This window comes from Zonotrichia leucophrys, chromosome 9, assembly GCF_028769735.1.
Source record: "Zonotrichia leucophrys gambelii isolate GWCS_2022_RI chromosome 9, RI_Zleu_2.0, whole genome shotgun sequence".
Classification (NCBI taxonomy): domain Eukaryota; kingdom Metazoa; phylum Chordata; class Aves; order Passeriformes; family Passerellidae; genus Zonotrichia; species Zonotrichia leucophrys.
The window spans coordinates 24441944-24463768 of NC_088179.1; the positions used below are offsets into that span (position 1 = coordinate 24441944).

The following is a 21825-nucleotide window of genomic DNA, read 5'->3' on the forward strand; positions in this document are numbered from 1 at the left end:
GAACCAGATATGGAAGCAGGAATGGAACCAGGAATGGAACCAGGTATAGAACCAGGTGTTGAACCAGGAATGAACCCATGGAATCACTCATGGTAACTCCATGCAGTCCCCCTGCTGTCCCAGCACTGCCATGTCCCCATCCTTGGGCACAGATCGGTCACAACCTCACTGGAATTCCACTCACACCTTTCCCAACCTTTCCAAGGAATGGATCAGTACCAACCCCAGCACCAATTCACTTGGAAGAGTTTTATTTTTGCTGTTGACCAATTCTTTTTCCTGCCACTGAATTGCTTTGGACATTCCAGCCTAATCTTATCTGCAGTCCCTGACTCCACATTTCCCATGGAGCAGCTCTCTCCTCCCTTCCCATCATATTCCAAGCATTCAGCAAATGTTTGTGGTCAGAATATCCATCAGTTGGATTTCTCTTTGCATTTAATTCATTTTTATGCATTCCTGAGTTAGGGAACGTGGCTGCACTGGTGGGAGCTGGGGCACCAGTTCAAGGAACGAGAAATATCCGTGTCTTCTACTCTAAAAACTGGGAATTCTTCATTGTTTACTCATGTTTGGGCACTGGGACGTGAGGCTACAGACTAAGAAAGGTCCTGCAGGATCTGAAAAATAATTTTTAGTAATATTTTTTTCTATGAAGCACTAATTTAAGCATTTGCCGAATTAAAAGTTCACACCTTTTGTGATGTACCATATTCAGGAAATGATGATGGATTTGTCTGAGAAATCTTTGCATTTCAATGGATTTTCTGGTCACAGACCTTTGAATGGTTTTAGAAATCACATGTCTCCAAGTAAAAATAACCAGGCATTTCCTGGGTCCTGTTCCTACCTCCTCTTGAACTTGACTCAAGCTGTGAATCAGCTGTGTCTTCTCCTGGGTTAATTTTTCCAGTTCATCTGACTTGTGCTTAATTTCTTTCCTCAGTTTATCCAGGAATGATTCATTGTTGCTCTTCTCCATGGTCAGCTGGAACTCAAGCTCACTGATGAGCCTTTTTAGGCTCTGGATTTCTTTTTCCTTGTCTCCATCCTTCTCTGCCACTTTCATTTGGGCATCTTGGAGCTTCTTCTCCAGAATTTCCATCTCCATCCTCAAGCTCTTGGTGGCACTGGATATTAAACCTGGGATCTGGGTGAGATCAGACAGGAATTAATCTCCACTCAGAACCTCTAAATATGGAGAAGTAATAGCAGACAAATGGTGACTTGAGGAAAAAACCAACAAATTCAAACTTGCAGATCCTCAGAGAGGAAAAAAAAAAAGCTCTGAATTTACATAATTCCCTCAGAGGACACCAGAGAGCTGTAAATTAATCACCACTCACTGAGAACACAGAGATTAATTAGTGTGTTCAAGATCAAATAGAGTCATTGAGGTTAAAAAAGGGGAAATTTAACTTCAAGTTAAATTTATTGCAAGTCGGTGTTTCCTCAGGGTTTAAAAACCATGGTTAAATATTTGCCAGGTGAACAAAGCCAAACTCATTTTCAGCTCTAAATCACCATGTCCCAGATTTTAAATAATAATAAAACCTCATCACACTCCTTTCATTTTTCCAGATTTCTCAGGTTTTTCTCAGGAATTGTATCAAACCTTTTGGAAACTCAGGTTCCAGCTACAATTTCTGAATTTCTGTATAAAACTTGAGGGGGATCTGGAGCTCCCAGCCCCCTGTGGTGCCAGCACCAGTCCAGCCCAGCAGGTTTTACTGGCCCTGGAGCTGCAGGTTCCCTTGGGAAGGGGAAAAATATGGGTGGGATTGTGGCACCTCATCATAGCCTGAAACAGCCCCAAGCTTTTAAAAGTGATGATGTCAGATTAAATATAATCAGCAACTCTGGGGACACAGATGGAGTTTTGGTGCTGAAAATACGAGATGAGAAAGAACTTCCACACCAATGAACTTGAACTGGAATAGTTCTTTTCAGCTTGTTCCATTAAAAATAAATTAAATATACTAAGACTGTGAAAAAGTACTGTATCATCCAGAGAAGATGACACACAGAGGAGGTTTTATTCCTTCACATTCCCATTTTTTTACAGTTTTCTGTGATCTTCTGCCACAGGTTTTCTCTGGAGCACTGCTCACCTTCTGCTGGAGCTCCTCGTGCTCTCTCTGGTACTTTGTGATCAGCTCCTGCTGTTTTTGCCTCTCCAGCTCCAGCTCCACTCTGGCCTCTTCCCTGACTTTCAGAATTGCTTCTTTGTGCCGAGCCTCCCCTTTGGCCAGGTCCATCTCCAGCTGGGGGACAAGAGGGGTCAGTGCCACTGTCACACTGCCATGGGATAATGGGATAATGGGATGGGATTGTTATTGGGATGGGATGGACCTTAAATCCCACCCATTCCCACCCCTGCCATGGCAGGGACACCTCCCACTGCCCCAGTGCCCAGCCTGGCCTTGGGCACTGCCAGGGATGCAGGGGCAGCCCCAGCTGCTCTGGCAATCCCATCCCAGCCAGGAATTCCCAATTCCCAATGCCCCACCCATCCCAATGGGAGCCATTCCCTGTGTGCTGTCCCTCCATCCCTGTCCCCAGCCCCTCTCCTGGAGCCCCTGCAGGCTCTGCCAGGTCACAAGGAGCTCATCCCAGACCCTTCTCCACTCAGAATATTGGGTGAAATTTCTCCACTTGGAATACTGGGTGAAATTTCCCAGTCCTTACAGCATCTCCAATAATTCACATTATAAATTCAGCCATCATTTCCCCAGAAATGATGGATCCCAGACCCTTCTCCAGTTGGAATACTGGGTGAAATTTCTCCAGAAAATTCTGGATTCTGGAGGAAACCCTGAAGGCTCCATTTAGGAGAACTCTTTTCCTTTCCCAGGCTGTTCCTATTCCCTTTGTGCAGCTGATTCTGATGGATTTCATTGCAGCAGGCTGAGAGCACAACAGGCACATTAAATGCACAACACAAACCTCATTATTTCAATGATTAAAAGCACAAAAGCCCACAATGAGCTTAATTACAATTATCTAATTCCACACATTATTATGAGCAAAGTATAATAAATCTCCCCAATGTCTTTAGGGGGAAAAGAGAAACTGGAAATATTTTCATTATTTTTTAAAGCAAAATATTCCCAATTCAGGGTGTGGAAGAAGTGCAAATCCCCCACTGTTATCGCTTAAACTTTTTGTATTTGTAGGATGCTCAAAGTAGACTCTTTTAATAATAACAACAATATCAATAACAATATCAATAGCAACAATAATTATAATACGATATTATAAATTACAATTATTTTATAATTACAATATATAAAATTAAATTGTGTTAATATATTAATTATAATTTTATTATTATATAATGAAGTTTGTTACAAATATAATTATTCTGTAATTAAGATTAGATGTTCTATAATTATGTAATAGTAGTAATTAATATACTAATATTAGTTATTTAATATAATAATTATTATATAATGATGTACTATTATTTTCATTTTTACATAATAATATACATTGTTGGTTATATTAATATTGTTATATTAATATTATTGTATTTATATTATATTGTATTATATTATAATTATTTATTATTAATATAAATGTTTCTATGTTCTTAGATGGGAGTTGGGATTCTGAACATAAATCCTAATGTTTATTAACTCCACCTATTATTACAGATCCTGATCATTTGTTGGAGGCTCCTTGACTCCACAGACTAAACAATTAAAGGCAATCTAAAAACCTGAGCTCATTCACACAAAACATTTCCCATTTAATATTTGAAATTAATAAAGCTGAGATCCAGAACAGAAATAAAGTGGAGGTTGATGTTCCAAGAGAGCAAACTGGCCACCAGTTGATTTAAACTCACTCACACGCCCCTCATTAATTAATATTTTGTAATATAATGGATGTGGCACTGGGGGCTCTGGGGACAGGGTGGTGTTTGGGCACTCAGGAAATTCAGCAACCCTGGGATTCCATAAATATCGTGTGTTCCAATGGAGTTATTTCTTAAACACTCCCTGAAAGAGACGTTTTTTTGTTCCACTGAAACCATTTCAGGTTTATATGTATTTTAAACAGAATATTTGACTTTCTGGTGCTCTGCAGTGGCACAAACCAAAGGCAACGTTGTCACTTTGTTGATTTTTTTGGCTCCTGAGCCGAGTTTTGGGGCCTTGCTGTGGCTGCATTGTAATGGCTGTGACACCAAAGCTGAAATTGCTCCCTCTCCCTCCCACCAATCTTTATTTTGTTCTCATGTCAGGCTGAAAACCTCTGATTATGGAGCCAGCCTGATCCCCTTCCCAAATTATATCCTGTGACAGGGAAGGGAAGGGGTTTCCAGAGAAATGTAACTGATCCTAATTGCTACCAGTCCCCAGGTTTTCCTGGGACTAAATAAAGCTTTCAGACACTGAAACAAAAAATACAGTAATTTCAGTCACCAATTATGTGAGGCTTAAATCAGACAAGTCACAATTATTGTTCAACTCTGCTTTTAAATTTTCCCTCACTGATATATGCACTTATTTTAGTTTCTTATTCTTTTTAATATATATTTTTATTCTTTTTAATACATAAATATATTTTTATTTCTTATTCTTTTTAATGGATTAATATATTTTTATTTCTTATTCAGTTCAGGGTTTTTTGGTGCTCATGGAGAAAGCTGCAGATGAAAACACGGGTGACATGGTGACAGCTGTTCATGGGAAGCAGCTCCCCAAATCCCTCTGGAAGAGGCTGCCAGGAGAACTCCTTGGATAAAGGATATTATGGGCAAGCTGTGGCTGCCCCTGGATCCTGGCAGTGCCCAGGCCAGGCTGGGCAGGGTTTGGGGCACCTGGGACAGTGGAGGTGCCCCTGCCATGGCTGGGGTGGCACTGGGTGGGATTTAAGGTCCCTCCAGCCCAAACCAGGCTGGGATCCTGGCATTCCATGAACTTGAGCCAACATTAAATGTGCTTTTGGAAACAGGGGGCTCCCCAAACAAACCCTTCCCTGGGAATTCAGGGGTTTGAGGCCCCAGAGGCCAAAGGCAAACACAATTTGTGTGTTCCTGACAGATTTTTTGGCTGATTCACTTCCAAACCGGGCTGTGTGTGATTCCATGACCCCACCACACGTGGCACTGGGGGAGATCATTCCCTGCTTTCCTGTGCCCTTGTGGAACTGAACCCCCAGAGTCACCTTGTCCCTCCAGGAGTCCTCACTCTGCACCTTCTGCCTCAGTGTCTCCTGCAGCTGCTCCGTCCTGCTCTTCAGCAGCTCCCTGAAAACACAAATTCCAGGTAAGCCTGGGCTCTGCCCTCACTGCTGGGATCCCCTGGCCTTGCCATGAAGTCCTGCTCGTCCCTGCCCCAGGAATCACCACCTGGAACCTCCACCATGCACTCACTTGCCTCCTGGATTTAATGGTTTAAAGAAAATACAGTGCTTGATCTTCCACTTCAAATGGCATTTCAATGGTTCTTTGATATTTTCAAGACAAATTTCAAATATTAAATAATTAAAATATTAATTAATATATTAAATATTAATATAAATAAATAATAATATAATATATTATATAAATAATAACATATATAATGTAATAATAAAATCTAAATAATTAATAAAAATTAAAATGTTAATTAATATATTAAATATTAAAATATTCCATCCAGAGTTGTATTTCATGAGCTTGGAATATTAGGCTCATTAATTTAAAAATGGCAATGGGTTTGGAATGGCCAGCCCTGAGTGCTTTCTGTCGTTCAAGGCACTGTTTGTTACGTGGGGCTTGTAGGGCAGGACTCTGCAGAGGTTAAATTCCTGCCATTGATGTTGTTAACAACTTGTCCACCCCAAAAATGCCTCAGAATTCCCTCAGCCAGGCTCTTGGACAGGATCTGGTGCTCGGGGAGGTGTGAGAGCAGCTTCCCACCAGTTCAGCCTGTGCACAAAGCTGCCACTGTCCCTGGGATTGCTTTGGGATGTGCAGAATAAAACACTGGGCTCCTGTTTTCCCTGGGGTGGGATCGAGCTGAGTGCCTTTGCTTTGGACTCAGCAACCTGAATCCAGGTTTATTCAATTACCTGCAGCAGAATCTCCATCTCCAGTTTCACTCTGCCAGCCACAGGCTTGATTTCAGCATTTAGAAGTGCCAGGAGGCACCAAGTGCTCTGCATTTCAGGGGTTTGAATATTCCCTGCACCTTGAGCACAAAGAGCAGCTGCAAAAATGGGGGTTTGGGGCCCAGATTAAACTCCAGCTGAAGCCCTGCAGTCCAAGCAGAACTCTCCTCCTATTTTTAATAGCATATCTTCTTCTCTCCACTTCATCCAAGTTTTGTCTCTCCCATAATAATCAAAAGAAACAATCCAATGACCTCCAAAATGTCCAGAATTTCCAGGACACCGGAGCCCAGCTCAGCTCCCTTTACCTTTCCTGTTTCAGCATCAGCACCTCCTGCTCTGTTTGGCCCAGCAGAGCTTTCAGGGTTTCCAGCTCACTCTCTGATCTCCCAGTTCTTCTTTTCAGATCTTCTTCTCTCCTCTCTTTCTCAGCCACCTCCTCCTGCAAATGTTTGCAGACTTGTTGGCAAACAAGAAGGGATTCCTCCTTTTCCTTCAGCTCTTTTGTAAGTCTACAGATGAAATAAAGAAATAGCAGCATTGTAGTTACTATATTCTTATTTACAGACAGAAATAATAATGCCTGGAAAATAAAATATTGGTCAAAACTTCATGTGTTCTTTATGAAGTTAAATCTACTGACTTGACCATTTTTTTTTTAATTTTATTGAATAAAAACTGCATTAAAATAATAAAATGTTCGCTGTCATTGCTCAAAAATATGAAATATCATTTCAGCATTTACCTGGACTCAGCAATTCCATTCTCATATTTGATCTTTTTCAGTTCGTTTTGACAGACATCAAGTTCTGTTGACTTCACCCTAAAAAAACATTGGGAAAAAAGGATATTATCCAAAGAAATCAGCTTTACTCCTGCAGCAGCCTGGATATCACTTCTGGGTGTGTTTTCCTGCTTGCATTTTCCATTTCAGATAAAAGGCATGAACAGAAAGTTCTGTCAGCTCCAGCAATGGTTGTTAATAATTGGAAGTTACATTCCTGAATCACAAATGTTGCAAACAAGAAGTGAGATCTTGCAACACTGATGACAATTTTGAGTAATAAATGAATAAAATGGAACAAATCCCAATTTTGTGCAGGTTTCATGTCATTATGTCACCATTGCACCAATTAATAACCATGGTTAAGGTTCATATTTACATTTAAACAGCTATAGAATATGTTGTTTTATTAAACTCTGCCCAAATTACGCTGAAATGTTAATTTACACTTGGAAAGCCCTCCGTGTTTATTTAACTGTGCTCATGACATCTTTGTTTCCCACTCAATCCTTACATTATCACTGCATTACTTTGTTGCTAAGCATCCCAAATATTTGCAGCTGGGTCGTGGTCAGACCCCTGAGTGAGGGAACTGAAACAGGAGGTGCAGAGCAGAACAGCACAAAGCCCGGGCTCAGGTTCAGGGAATCAGGGGCACAGAGGGCAGCTGGGTGCCCACGGGCCTGGCAGTGCCAGCTCTGACTCCTGAGCCCCACAAGCACAACCTGGGCCTTTTCAGCAGCCCCTGGATCCCTCTGGATTCTCCTGGAGGTGATGTCCCCCAGCTGCTCCAGTGCCCACTGAGGTTTCCAGCACTCAATGTGGAATTTATAATGTTTTGTGGTGTTGGGGTGTCAGGCTCCTGCTGTGGGAGTGCTCTGCAAATGGGAGAAAATCCTGCAATGGTCTGGGTAGGAAGGGACCCCAAAGCCCACCTTGTTCCACCCACACTTTCCACAGACCAGGTGGTTCCAAGCCCATCCAGCCTGGCCTGGGCACTGCCAGGGATCCAGGAACAGCCACAAATTCCCTGGAAAACCTGTGCCAGGCCTGCCCACCCTGCCAGGGAACAATTCCTAATTCCCCATATCCCACCCAACCCTGCCCTCTGGCAGTGCTCTATCACCATATATTCCTTCCTTCCTACATAAACATGTGTATACACACATTTTTATCCTGAAGTTATGTGGATTTCCCAAAAAGCCTCGTACACCTGTGTGTGAGGTGAGGCACTGCCTCAGGCTCCTTATCCCTCCTCTGCAGCTCCTGCAGCAATCCCTGCTCCCACAGCTCAGGCAGGTGCTTAGAAATAACCATAGGAAGATAAAATTGTTCCTCTGCTGGTCAAAACCTTCTCAGAGCTTTCGGACAAGCAGCACTTGCTGGAAGAAAAAAGTGGCTGATGTGTTTTGTGTGCAGTGGGAAGCAATGAAGGAATGGGAATCTTACAGCAACAGCTTCTTGTAGTGCTCCATCTCTGCTGTCACCTTCTGCAGCTGCAGGCCAGCTGTCTCCACCTGATTTGTTAAATCTGAAAGCAAAAACACGAGGTTGTGTCTCTGTTAATGTTAAATGAATCCACTTGAGGGGTTTGTTCACAGGTGGGACCTGCAGCTCCTCACTCCCACCTCAGGCAGAGCAGGGCACACGGGCAGGGTGACTTTACAGCAAAAAGCTGGGGTTTGTTTGTGTGTTTGGGGCTTTTTATCCCACCAGAAAACACCAACTTCAACGACACTGAAACATGAAATGCTTTAAATCAGATTGTTTGCTTTAAATCACATTGTTTGTACATAAAGCTGAGAGCAAACAGATGCAGGAAGGTGTCCCAAAACTCACCTGGAATTCACTTCATCTGAAACCCTGGCAGTAATTAAATGGTGTTGTACTTGTCTTACCCTCTGTGTGTTATCCTTCAGAACACATCACCTCAGCTCCAATCAGCCACTGCCTTTTTCCCAGTGCAATCTCTGTTTCTTTAGTTAAATTATCTCATCTGATTTTGTGTGCCTTATATCACCCTTTCCTATGCTTTTAAACCCTGAGAGCAGCCATAACTTGCAGATGTGAAGCCTTTAAACTGAAGCAGCGGCACATGGCTTAATCAGATTTTCATCTCCATGAACATATTACAGAATGATGGAATGCCTTGGCTTGGGAGGGACCTCAAAGCTGCCCCAGCCCCAGCCCCAGCTCCCCTCCATTGCCCCAGGCTGCTCCCACCCCATCCTGGAGCACTCAGGGATGGGGCAGCCACAGCAACCTGGGCGTCTCTAAATATCCTCATGAACAAAAGCTGCCTTTCCAGGAAACCTAGGAATGATTTGAAATCAAAGTTTCTACCAAAAACACATGGGAAAAAATCCACTGACAAATCATTGCAACAGGTCTGGAAGTGAAAGAAAAAACACGATTATTCCTCAGAAAGCGGCAGCAAACAAAGTGAGGTGACCTTGTCTCTGAAGGGAACAGCTCCCAAGACAATCCTTCAAAGCTCCCTGATGGATCTTCCCAGAAGCCAGATCTGTCATTCCTGTTCTTAAATCTATCATTTCACCCCAATTCCCTGAATTTCTGCAACTTTTCCCACATGTGTCTGTCAGTCACTTCCAGCAATGATGATGGATGATCCCAGTGTGGGATTTCCTGCCAGCCACACCTTATCCTGATAAATCCTACAAGTGGAAGAGTCCCCTCTTTTCAGTGAAGGGAATAGGAAAATTGTTCACAAGACTACAACAAAAAAAAAATCAGGGAGAGAATTATACAGGGTAAAACACACAGGACCTGTCAGATCCATTCCCAAACTATCAGCATTTTTAAAGAGCTTTTTGAAGAGAAAAGTAAAATTTCTTGCACTTGTCTGAACCCTTGGAAAAATCAAGGAAGTTAATTGTAGAAGCAGCTTCTCCACCACCTGCTGTGGGTGCCAAAACAAATCAAACAGCAAACAAACCAAACAGCAAACAAACCAAACAGCAAACAAACCAATCATTTTTGCTGATGCACCTGTGGTAGAGCGCTCAGGGCTGAGGTGGGCAGAGCTCCAGGCTGTGACAATGGTGGCCCTTTCCCTTCTCCCTGGGGCAGCAGTGGTGGCCCAGCTCCCTGTGCACACACCAGTCCCTGTGGTGACCTTTTTTAAATTGTTATTTTAAAAGATTTCTGCCAATGATTAATAACTGTGGTCTTTTTTCTTCTCTCTCAGTGTGGGAGTGTGGACACAATTCCGCAATAAACGAAAAGGAGAGGGATGGTGCTGGGTTTGTTCTGTACTTTGGGTGGTCTCTCTCAAAGCTGTTTCCTCTTTCACTCCATTTGTTCCCAGAAGTTTTCATGCTCACTGAGCATGGACAGGAGTTTTTCACGAGGGAAGAGATGGATTTAATTACACAAATAGTTTCTGCAATCTTCTCTAGAGAGAATTCCCACCAAGGCCAATGGGAGCTGGTGGGCAGAGTCCCACACCCATGGAGGCAGATTCCAGTGAGAACCATGGTAAAAATGAGGCAACTAATAGTTGCAATACAAAGGGAAACTTGTGCTGCAAACCTGCTGAACAGAGGAAAACGTATTCAAACCCTTATGTAAAAATGTTCTCTGGTAATGAAAATAAAGCCAATTGCAAAACATGCAAAGCCAACAGAAAGAGCTCACACACTGTAATAGTGATACCGGGCTCAGGGTGCAACAACCACCACGTCTCAGAGCCTCAGCAGGCCAGAGCCATCTCAGTTTCATTATTCCTGTTGAGTTTTACTCATTGCTGTGACTCAGAATGGCTCTCAGCACAGTCACAGACCTTCCAGTAACCCTGTGAGCTGTGTGTGACAAGGACAGGGGCTGGGGGACACAGCCTGAGCAGGCACGAGGACCTGCTGAAGCCCAGAAACAGAAACACAGCAAGCTGGGGCTGTTTCCTCTTCCCTGGGCAGATTGCAGCACTGCAGCCCCTGGTGAGTGTGAAACAGCCAGCACAGCCTGCCCACAGCTGCCTTGCAGGAACTGAACCACCCAGTTTGCATCCGAGGGCACGGCGCCCCAGCTCCTGCCTGGAAACAGCAACAACTGGTAAAGCTTTCTGTGAAAAATCAAAATAATAACAAGCAGCACATTGGGGAAGCAGCCACTCTGGAAGCCATCAGCTCCACAGCTAATTCCTAACAGATTCCCAGCGAGGCTGGAGCAGAGGCACATGGTACAGCTGGGTAATTTTCTGCTTTTCCTGCAAAACCTACAAAACCCCACCCAATGCAATTGCTGACAATTTGGGGGTAATCTAAATAAAAGCTCAGTGTTCCATACATGTGCACAAAAAAGAAGATTATTTCCCTGAAGTTAAGACTTCATGGGGAGGTTCATAAGCACTGCTCAGACAGATCATGGAATCCAGGATGGTTTGGGTTGGAGGGACATTAAATCCCATGCCAGCCATGGCAGGGACACATGGCACTGTCCCCACTGATCCAGCCTGGCCTGGGCACTGCCTGGCACCCACTGGGGGCTGAAGATGGAGCAGGAACTGGGCAGAGAGCACTCAGATCCCTGGCCAGGGCACAACGGAACCCAGCCCCTCGTGCTGGATTTCCCTTGGATTCTGGGAAATAGGAACTTTGAGCAATTATTTAAAATTACTTAATAACTACCCCTTGTATGGGCCCTGAATTTGGCCAAGCAGCTGTGCCAAAGGGGACAAAAATACTTAATTTTTCTCAGAACACCAATTCCAGGCAAACTCAGATGTACACTGAGCACAGATAGTTGCCAGTACATTTATTTAAGGAGCATAGCAGGCAATCTGTGAGAAATATGAAATACATGCATGAAAAATGACAGTGGCAGAGCAGGAAAACGTTGCCTCACCACGTGTTCCTAAGGAGACCAAAGCAGTGAAGTAACACCCCAAGGCCCTGCACAGAACAGAACTAATTCTTTGTATTTGTAATAGCTCATGTCCTGTGTTCTCTAAGATAATTTTTTTTTTTTTTGTCTACACAACAAAGTCCTTATTTTAAATTGTGACTCACAAAAGTCTGGAAGGAGCCCAGGGATGGACTCCAGATTTGGATGCTTTCAGGAGACCTCACCAGTGCCATCAGAAGTGCCCAAAGCAGCCAGAGCTGCCAGGGGAGGAGTGGCTGAGCTTTATCTGCCCCAGCATGTGCTGCTGGCCAGGGCCAGGCTGGCTCCAGGGCCCTCTGCCTCATCCCTCCACCTTCAGACACAAAACCAGCAGAGAAAAGCAGAAAAAGAACCAGATTCTAAATAGTTCTGAGTGGCACAAACCAAGGGCAGCCTCAACAGAATAAACCAACAACTGCAACCATGCAAACATGACAAAATCCTTAAGTAGGGAAAAAAATGTTATTTTGGCAGAGGCTGCTCCCCTCCCACGGCCCCAGTGACACAGGACAAGCATGCCTGCACTCACAAGGATTGGATTTGCTCATCCATGGCCAGAGTTCACACTCCAGCATCAAAGGACTGGCTCTAAAGCCTGAATTTTCTGCCTCTATTCCTGCCTGTTTGAAGCCAAGCTAATTGGGATATGTCACAATTCCTACAGACCTGCTTCTCCTACACATTAACATTGATGTGAAATACTGGAAAAACTAAACAGGAAAAAAATTGGAGATTCTGACCTTAATTTTCCTTGGGGATCATTTTTTACCTTCAGTGTTTAGGCCAAGCAGACAAAACAAAATACAATGAAGACACATCCTTTAATACAGAATTGTGGTTTGGGTGGGAAGGGACATTAAATCCCATCCAGTGCCATTTCTTCAGAGTGGTTTTTAAAGTGCCATTAAAGACACTCCAGGAGATGAAAACACCTCCTTTCCACAAGGAGGGCTAACATCCCTCTCCTTTCCATGAGGAATACTAACACCCCCAAAATCCTTTCCATGAGGAGAGCTAGCATTCCCTCCTTTCCATAAGAAGTTAAGAAGTTCTAACATTCCCCTCCCCAGCTGCAGTTTTCCATCATCTCTCATCAGCCTAATCATGGCAGCAGACCACCAGGTTTGGATTGGGAGCAGGAGCAGCCAAAGACTGAAAATTCAGATTTTTTGAGCATCACCAGCAATTTCAACCCATCCAGAGCAAGGCCAGAGCTGTCACGAGCTAAAGAAAAGCCACAAGGACTTTGGGGAAGGAAAATGATTTTTTGATTTGTGATTAAGTAAAGGATCTAGCTGGTAATAAAATGAAAGCAGAAATCTTTCAGGAGCCAGCACTAAGAACACAGACACATGATCACCATTATTGATTTTTGATTTGGGGAATCTGATTGATTAAACAATTACCCAGCAGATCTCACCCTGTGCTGAGCATTTGTCAGGACCTGTCACCTCCCTTGACTCTGGGAGGCTGAAAAGTGCCTTGAAGCCAGCAACCCAGCTGATCCCACAAATCCCCCACAAAGGGAATCTCCAGAAAGCCTCACAAGCATGAGAGCAAAAAACAACAGCAGGAACAACTGCTTGGCCCCTGCTCTTGCTGTGATATGAAATAATTGTGACTTTACAATTCTGTGAGAAACATGCAACACAGGAATCCTCAAAATATTGGTTGCAGAAAGGAAAATCCTTTAAGAACACGTAAATCACAAATCCTGGTAGTTTTTATTATTTCTGGAGTGTCTATTTATTTCAAAGAGGGACTTTGGAGTAGTTTGTGGGAGGAAAAAAAAGCAAAATAAGGCAAAACCCCCAGGTCCCCCCAAAGCATGGACACTCAGGATGTGCCTGATTTCCACACCCCACTTTGGACAGGACAAATCCACTCCCTGGAACTGATTTCCAGTTAGATGTTTGTTCCCACTCATTTATTTTAATACAATGGCAAACAAACCCATTTCATATTTAATGATTGTTTTATGAAAAAACCCTGTTTGGTGTTTCAAAGAGAACATTTTTATCAGCAGTGCATTAACTGGGTTTATTACCCTGATCCAGCAATGTGTTCCCTAGAGCCAGACCCCTTGAAATCCTGCTGGATTTGTGTTTTACTGATCCATTCAGGAAGGGTGGAATCCAAATGCCTGAGCCAGCAGCTTTCCTGCCTTGAAACTCCTTCTGGATGCCCACATCAAACGTTTGACTGCTCCTTAATAACTCATTTATTAGCAAGTGACTGCTACATTTTATTAATCAATCTTAAAATGCCTCCCATAAAACATCAACCAGCTCAGATGGTATTTTTACTCATCATTAAGATTTTGCAGGGTCCTAATATTCTGTATGAATTCCATATATGGAATCAGCTGTGGCTTTAGCCGTGTTTTCTCCATAAAATCTCAGTTGTTTCCTATTTCACTGCAAATTTTCAGCCTGGGACAGTGGAAGGTGTCCCTGCCCCTGGCAGGGGGAGGAATGGGATGAGCTTTAAGGTCCCTCCCAACCCAAACCATCCCAGGATTCTGTGATAATTAATTGTGATGGGCTGATGCAACATGCCAATTTAGGGAAGCAAATTCAGGTTTTCAGAAGATCCAAGAAGCCATGCAGGCCCCGTCAAAATACAGAACACATTGAACAACCTTTAAAAAATGTAATAAAATAGGGACTGTGAAAACCTCTCTTTTAAGATAAGAACAGGCAATTGTACATGGAGTTAGAGGGGGCAAAGCTGAAAATGGAAGTGTTTGTTTGCCATGCTCATGAACAAACCCTGAACCCATTGTTTGCAGCAAGCTCTGGAGCAAACAGGGGGCAAAGGGAACCTCAGCTTAGGGCAGTTTTCCTATCACATAAACACAGCAATACAAGTGTTTGATGCTATGATGTATTTCAGAGTGTGAGAGATCACCTGATGAGATTTTATATCCATTGCTCCTTATTATTTCTACAGAGACAGAAGGTGTTGTTGCTGGAGCTTTTTAGCAGTATTGTTATAACAATAAATAATTCAATAATAAGATATTATTCTGTTATTACAATCTAATAATGAGTGACATGGCCATGCCAAGGGATGGTGACTCAGGGATGGGATCTCACACCTGCTGTCTCCACAGGCGCTGAAGGAGCAGTGGAGTGACCATCAACACAACTCTGGTGCTTTTAAAACCATTTTTCCCCCCTGGGATTTTGGCTAGAAAAGAAAAAAGAGCTTCTCTTACCCAGAGTTTCCTTCTGCAGCTCACGGCAGCGGCTCTGGAGCTCGTTGCCCTGCTGGAGGGAAGTTTGGAGCTGCTGAGTTTTCAGCTCAACTGTGTCAGCCACCTCGGTGAGGTGCTTCACCTTCTCCTGCAGGCTCTCGTTCTCCCGCTGGGATTTGGCCAGTCTTTGGTTCAATTTGGGTATTTCTGAGGAGGCAAAACAAACCCATGCAGACTGCTGTTACTTCATGTTAACCATGAACAAGAACATCATTTAAATGGCATTCACAGGCCAGCAAAAATAAGTGGGGCTGAATAGTTTTGGTGTGGAAAGCTGGGTTTGAGGATGGGTGGGATATTCCTGGTGTGGCACTGGTCTGAAGGGGGAAATGTTGGGTGAGGGATACAGAGCCTGTGTAAGAAAGGCTCCACTCCTGTTTCCACACAGATCCTCTGTATATTGGGAGCACTACAACAAACACAACAAGGAATACTGCAGAAAAGAAGCCTTGAAATGGCTGGGTCCTGCAGGGACAGAGCCTGCAGCAGGCCAGGAATGAGCCCAGAGAGAGAGGAACCCTGAGGACACAGGAACCTCCCCGTGCCACATGGACACTGCAGCTCTCTGGGCATTGAGACCAATTCTTTCAATTTTACCATCAGAGCTTGATGTTCTGCTTAAGCAGGACAATGAACAGCAGGACTGCATTCCACCACCTTCGTTATTTTCCCCTTTTTCTTCACTTGCCCTCCCAGCCAGCTGGAAGGGAAGGGGGGCAGCACTGCAGGACACTCCAGCAGCTCCCACAGGGATGCTGGATCCTTGGAGGATCCTTTTTTCTCTTTACCTGTCAGAGCTTCTTTGCTCATGGCTTTTATTTGCCGGAAAATTTCCTCCTTCATGGCAGCAAAGCTCTCCATGTTGGTGGAGATGACCTCTTTAATACTGTCTAATTCACTCCTAATGAAAGGGAACAGTGAGACAGCCTTGCTCAGCGTGGAGCAATGGTGCTCCAAGGTAGTTCTGCAAGAAAGAAAATATACCAGATGTATATTTATAAATTATCCTATAAATAAAACTTGGGAATTAGACTAGGCTTGAGAACTACTGCCATTATCTGGTAATTTGTACTGCATTGGGTTACAATAATTCAGTGTATGAAATGTGCTCTGTGTTGAATATATGCATTATAAGTTTCTCCATCTAAATGTTTAGAGCTTTTCAACACAAATGAAGAAAACTGGGTTTGTTTCATCATTTCAAAATCCAGTACAGGAATTTGTACAATCATTTTTAACTGAGAAATCAGAGTAATCATGTTTAAATGACTGTATGCCCAGGTTTATGGTGAGTCTTTATAAACAATATTTATGTAAGAAGTAGAGCATTTCCAACATCAGCATTTCTTTCTGGGTTCTCACCTGAGCACCTGTGACTGCTTGTAGGCAGCTTCCTTCTCCTCCTGGAAATACTGCAAATCAGCTTTCACAGTTTTCATCTCCTCCTGCTTGGTTTTCAGCTCCACTGTCAGGGTTTTTATCCTAGAGACGTAAATAAAATAATCAGAGTTGTTTGCAGCAAAAACCAACCTCCAGTTTTGGTTTCAGCTTTCCCAGGCAGGAGCCAGCTCTGTGCTGGCCTCAGGCACAGCAAACACCTCCAGAACCATCCCCAGGTGTTCTTCACCTCTAACATTTACCTTGGGAACTTTCTTTGCAGCACCAGTTTGTTTTTCAGGCACAGCTACCCCAGTGTAAATAAACACAGTTTAAACATTGCTCTTTCAACAATTCAGCACTTGCTCCCATAACTGTCAGGAAATGAATGGAGCTGCACAGGAATAAAAGAGCAGAATCCAGTTCCCTTCCTGTGGCACATGTGAGGAACAATCCCACACAGCACATCAGCCCCGGCTGTTTGCTGGAGATAACCATCCTAAAGCAGCTTCCAGCCCCAAAAATACCACTCCAGTGACAAGCAACTGTTAAAAACCAGCCCCTGTTTCAGCTTTCAACACCCACTGCTCACACAGAGAAAATGATCTATTTGCCTCCTGGTGACTCATTGCCACAAGTAAATAAGTAATGTTTGAATAGACAAGAATTTTACAAAACCAAAGGCTGGCAGAAGCACTACATCAGCCCTGGCTTCAATTTGAAACAGCAGAAGAGAATGAGAATGATTTATGCTGAAAATATATAAAAATTAAACCAAACTATGACAGTGCATTAGTTACTGTTATCACACAGATCAGCACCAAAATGCACATTTAAAAAAATATCAGTTCTGGTTAAGAAACCTGGATCTGCAGAGCTCTGACAAAATCTGAACTGAACATCTGGGGGTTAAAAAGCCCCAGAAGCAAGTTTTTGGGGCTCAGTGAACCCTGGGGGAAAAAATAAAATTGAAGACATTCCTGGCATTACCTTTTTAGGAAGTTTTACCCATTGCTACCTGCAAATTTCCAGGAGGTGGAGAGCAGGAGGGGAGAGAGAAAATCTGTTGGATTGTGATTGGGAGCAGACCTGTTGTCACTCACAAGAAAAAAGAAAAAGGCCATTCCCTAAACAGCTACAGGAATTCAAATCAGTTTGCAGCTGAGGAAAAAATCAGTGATTTATCAGTGACCAACAACAAATCCAAACTCTAGGAGCCAGATGCTCATTCTCCATTCTCGTTCTGGAATGGGGAGATTTGAAGATCTTTTGGATTAAAAAGAAACTGGTAAACAAGGAGAGGCACATTTTCTTCCTCTTTCCATTCCAGAGCTGCCATTAAAGGGATGTTTCCTGCTCAGTCACACACTAAAGAGCCCGTGGAAAAGGCAGGACCGTTATAAACCTGTTATTTGGGGGTTTTTAGCACAAAGGGAGGGTGCAGTGGGTGGTTAGAATGCTGGGCACAGGCTGGGCTCAGTGAGCATTCCCAGCCATGCTGGCAGCCCCTGGTGCCCCTCTGTGGCAGTGGGAGCTGTCAGGACATGCCCACCCCGGTGCTGCAGGGACAGAACAGCACAGAGGACCCAGAGGGAGCTCTGAGAACATCCCAGAGCAGGAGGAGCAGCTCCCCTTCCCCAGGGATTTCTGCAACCACCCCTGCCCAGGGTCCCGGTGGGACGGAGCAGCACTGGCACTGCCACCAGCACAGAGGCACGCAGCAGCCTGGAACACTCTGTCCCAAAAAAAAGCATTTTTTTTGTCCCCAGCCCAGCATTTTCACTGCCATGAAACTCTGGGAGCTGCCCAGAGCCACAGCTGCTCACTTTCATTTCACAGCCGGGAGCTGCTCATTTTCTGTTCAGCAAGTGGTGAAGTCACCACCCCTGGAAGTGTTCAAGATAAGTGTGGATGTGGCACTTGAGGACATTTTTACATCTATTTTACATTTCCTACACTGGATGCGGCTGAATTTTGCTAATTAAATTAATAATAACTAATTAATTCCCAAGACTGAGGTGATTCTAACACAGAATAAGGTTGAGCAGTAGGATCAGTGCAGTCTGTTCCCCTTCTCCTGCCAGGATCCCAAAGGAAAGGTAACTAAAGATGGGCAAACTCCCAGGTGCTTTCAAGGTTAACCACAGGTACCAGCAGGGATAGCTGAACCCAGAGGGAACAGAAACCTGAAACAGCCTGCAAATGATAAGAGATTCAATCCCCTGGAATAGCAGAGATAAAAGCAAGAAAAAGGCATGTTTGGCTTGTGGGAGCAGTGATTTGTCAGCCCGGCCAGAGCCAGGATGTTGAACAGTTTATACCTCACCACAAGGTAGTCAGAGAGGCCCAGGACAGCAAGGAGAAGATAAGGAACATTCAGCCAAGTTTCTTAACAAGGCACAATGGTTGATTTATGGCTGGAATGGAAACCTACTGCAAGTATCCCACTTGATTTCAGCAGCTTTTAAATCAAGTGGAGCCTTAGGGGAGAAAAGTGCAGAGATAAAAATTTTATTAACTGTTCCAGCTTCACTACAAAAAGTCAGCTCAATGAAAATTTAAAGTTTAGCCCTGGCAAATGAGCCTCCACAAGAAGAATGTGCTGTCAGTGCATTTGCTCACACACTGCCACCAGAGCTGCCACCCAGGGTCGTTAAAGGGACAAGGAGCAAACAAGCTTTAAAAATAGATATTAAACCACAGAAAATATTAAATATCTGGAAGGAGGAGTGGAAGATGTTAAATTTAAATTTAAAAGATATTGCAAGAAACATTATGAGTAACTTACAAGATAAATGCATTTTGTTCACTTTCGTGGGAACTTGTGCTCTAAAATTAATCTTTTATTAATAATATTAGCAAGCAAAAGCCTAACTAAATTCACTAATTAATTTTTAACAGTATTTGAGTGATTCTCCCAAAAAAGCAAGTTTCCAAAGCATTTCAGTCCAATCTCAAGAGCACCTTCAGCTCTACATCCCTTGGTGTGAGGCAGTCACGCAAGGAACACCCCTCCCGGAGATCCCAAAAATCAAACTGAGCTGATAATTAACATTAGAACCTCATCCTTACAAAAATAAACTTCTGTCTGTTTCAGTCAGATGAGCCAAAAATTACCCACGAGTTTCTGGTAGCTTCAATCCATCCGTAGTAAACTCAAGCAAGCTGCATTTTTACAAAGTATCTTTTATTAATTGACTACAAACAGCAATTCTTTATAGTCCTACTGTAATCAATTAATGGAATATAACAATAGAGTCCAAAATATGTGCACGGCAAAGGATATAGATCCTGTAAGTATGAGCTGAAAGAACACACTTGAAGGTCCTAATTGTGCCCTGAAAATCCAAATGTGGCTCTGAGATCCATCATTAATTACTGGAATTTTATGGCACAAAACTCCCCCTTTAAGTGGGGCCTTCCCATATCTGTAAGGATTTGAAACCTCCTGTTTGTGGAGCAAAATGCCCCTGGCATTTCCCAAACTGTTCCTCACTGCTTTGGGATTCTGTCCCAGCCCTGCAGAGGGAATCCTGAGACTGCCAGGGAAGGACACTGGGAATTCTTCACTGAGAGCCAGCCCAAACCTCAGACCTGTGGCACTCCCAGTCCTGTGCAATTTCATTTGGAGTATTAGAGATTTATTGCAGGATGATAAGATGAGATATTCATCTTTTCCCTTTGGGAGTGTGTGCAGGGGAAATCCCTCTGAGTGCTTCTGGCCTTCCCTTCACCTTCCACACACTGACTGCTCCTAAACTGCTCAGGAATTCTGAACCTGCTTCCACGGGACACTGTGAAAGGTGATTTAAATCAAGTATTACAGAGTATATGGGCCATCTGAGAACAGAAAGACAAACGTTATTTGTATTTGAAGCTGCTTTTGTGCTGAAATTCCCTGCCCCACACAGGAGAGGGTCTCCAGAGGAGAGGATGTGCTCTCACCTTTCCGTCTTGGACTCGCTCTCAGCCCGGCAGCGCTCCAGCTCGTGGTGAAGAGCCTGCAACTCTGCCTGAAGCCTCTGCTCCCGTTCTAGGCTGCCCTTATAAACCTTGATCTCCTTCTCCATTGCTTTCACTTTGTCCTCCATCACCTTGAACTCGTGCAGCGTCAGGTAGCTGACTCCGCAGTATTTGCACACCGTCTGGTCCCGGGGCATCTGCACAGAGACAAAATGCTTCAGTGTCTCAGAGAAACAGGTTCAGCTAAAAACCCCTCAGTCACGCTAAGAAATAATAACAAATCCAAACAATTTCAACCATTTGCTGCTCTGGAACATTTCAGATCAGATGGTGTTATTGCTTTAGCAAATAGAGACAAAAATCTTCATTAGCAAAATGAACCCCAGCTAGAGCAGCACTTTTCCTTCCTGGCAACTTCCCAAGATACATCAATTTGATATGTGGGAACTCCCACTGAAATGCTGAAGTACTTCTGAGTTAGGTTGGAGGTATTAATGGAAAAGGAAATGCTGTGTTTTACACAGCTATTTCATTAATGAATCTGGGATTACCAGATAAATGTTATTTCTCTGGGTTTCTGACAACTCATATCCAAGTGAAGGAGGCAAGAGGAGGGAGAGTGAATAAAGTGAGGCAATCCATGATCCTCACAAAAATAATTGCTGAGTGATGCTGAGGTGTCCATGGCACTGGGGTGCTGTGGAATCTGTAACCCCTTTGCCAGGAATGAAGGACTCAGGACTGGTTACAAAACACAGAGCATGTCACATCCAAAGGAAAGGCCATGTATTAAACTGGGAAACAGACTTTTCCAACTGAGCTGGTTATTAACCTTGAAGCAAGGAACATGCAAGCACCTGTTCAAACAGTTTAAATCCAATTAAGAAACTTTGTTTTACAGAAGAAGAAAAAAAAATGATGCTTTGAGACATTGGGATAAACAGAAAGAAACCCTACCGAGAGGAAAGAAAAGAGCTTTCAAAAATTATAAATTAAAGACTCATACAACAACATTTAGGAGTTTAAATATAGCTTGATATAAACAGCGTTTCAGGGTGCCCTAGACAAGCTTTATTTCCCCATTTCCTAATGTTGCTCCAGTTTAAACCCCCCTGGTTACAGCTGCTCTGGAGGAGCCGAAAATGCAAGTTTATTTTTCCTGGCAGCTGCAGTCTGTGCTTGGAAACCTGAAACCGTTCCTCAGGACAAGCACCCCGAAGTTCCAAAGCCCTGGAATGAGGGCGGTGGGAAAGGACACAACGAGCTGTGCAGGGAGCACAGGAGGGGTTTATCAGAGAGGACACGGTGCCCCGTGCAGCACAGCCACTGCTGCTGCTCACACTGACAGCCGAGAACTTTCACTGCTTCTCCCATCAAAAACAAGATAGAATCACCGCGGGGCTGAACTGCAAAGGGCTTGTGCAAGTACCAAAACTTC

General features: G+C 43.7%; 1 protein-coding gene across 1 annotated transcript in view; it reads right to left on the reverse strand.

Annotated features, from left to right (window-relative positions):
• LEKR1 (leucine, glutamate and lysine rich 1) overlaps nt 1-21825 on the reverse strand; it is a 32694-nt gene that overhangs the window by 2870 nt on the left and 7999 nt on the right. Inside the window, exons 2-11 of the mRNA XM_064721389.1 lie at nt 20370-20584; nt 16410-16529; nt 15836-16011; nt 15009-15194; nt 8336-8417; nt 6848-6925; nt 6411-6614; nt 5176-5257; nt 2112-2264; nt 851-1150 (exon numbers count right to left, since the gene is read on the reverse strand). Coding sequence (XP_064577459.1) covers nt 851-1150; nt 2112-2264; nt 5176-5257; nt 6411-6614; nt 6848-6925; nt 8336-8417; nt 15009-15194; nt 15836-16011; nt 16410-16529; nt 20370-20584 — 1596 coding nt within the window. The remainder of the gene's footprint in view (nt 1-850; nt 1151-2111; nt 2265-5175; nt 5258-6410; nt 6615-6847; nt 6926-8335; nt 8418-15008; nt 15195-15835; nt 16012-16409; nt 16530-20369; nt 20585-21825) is intronic.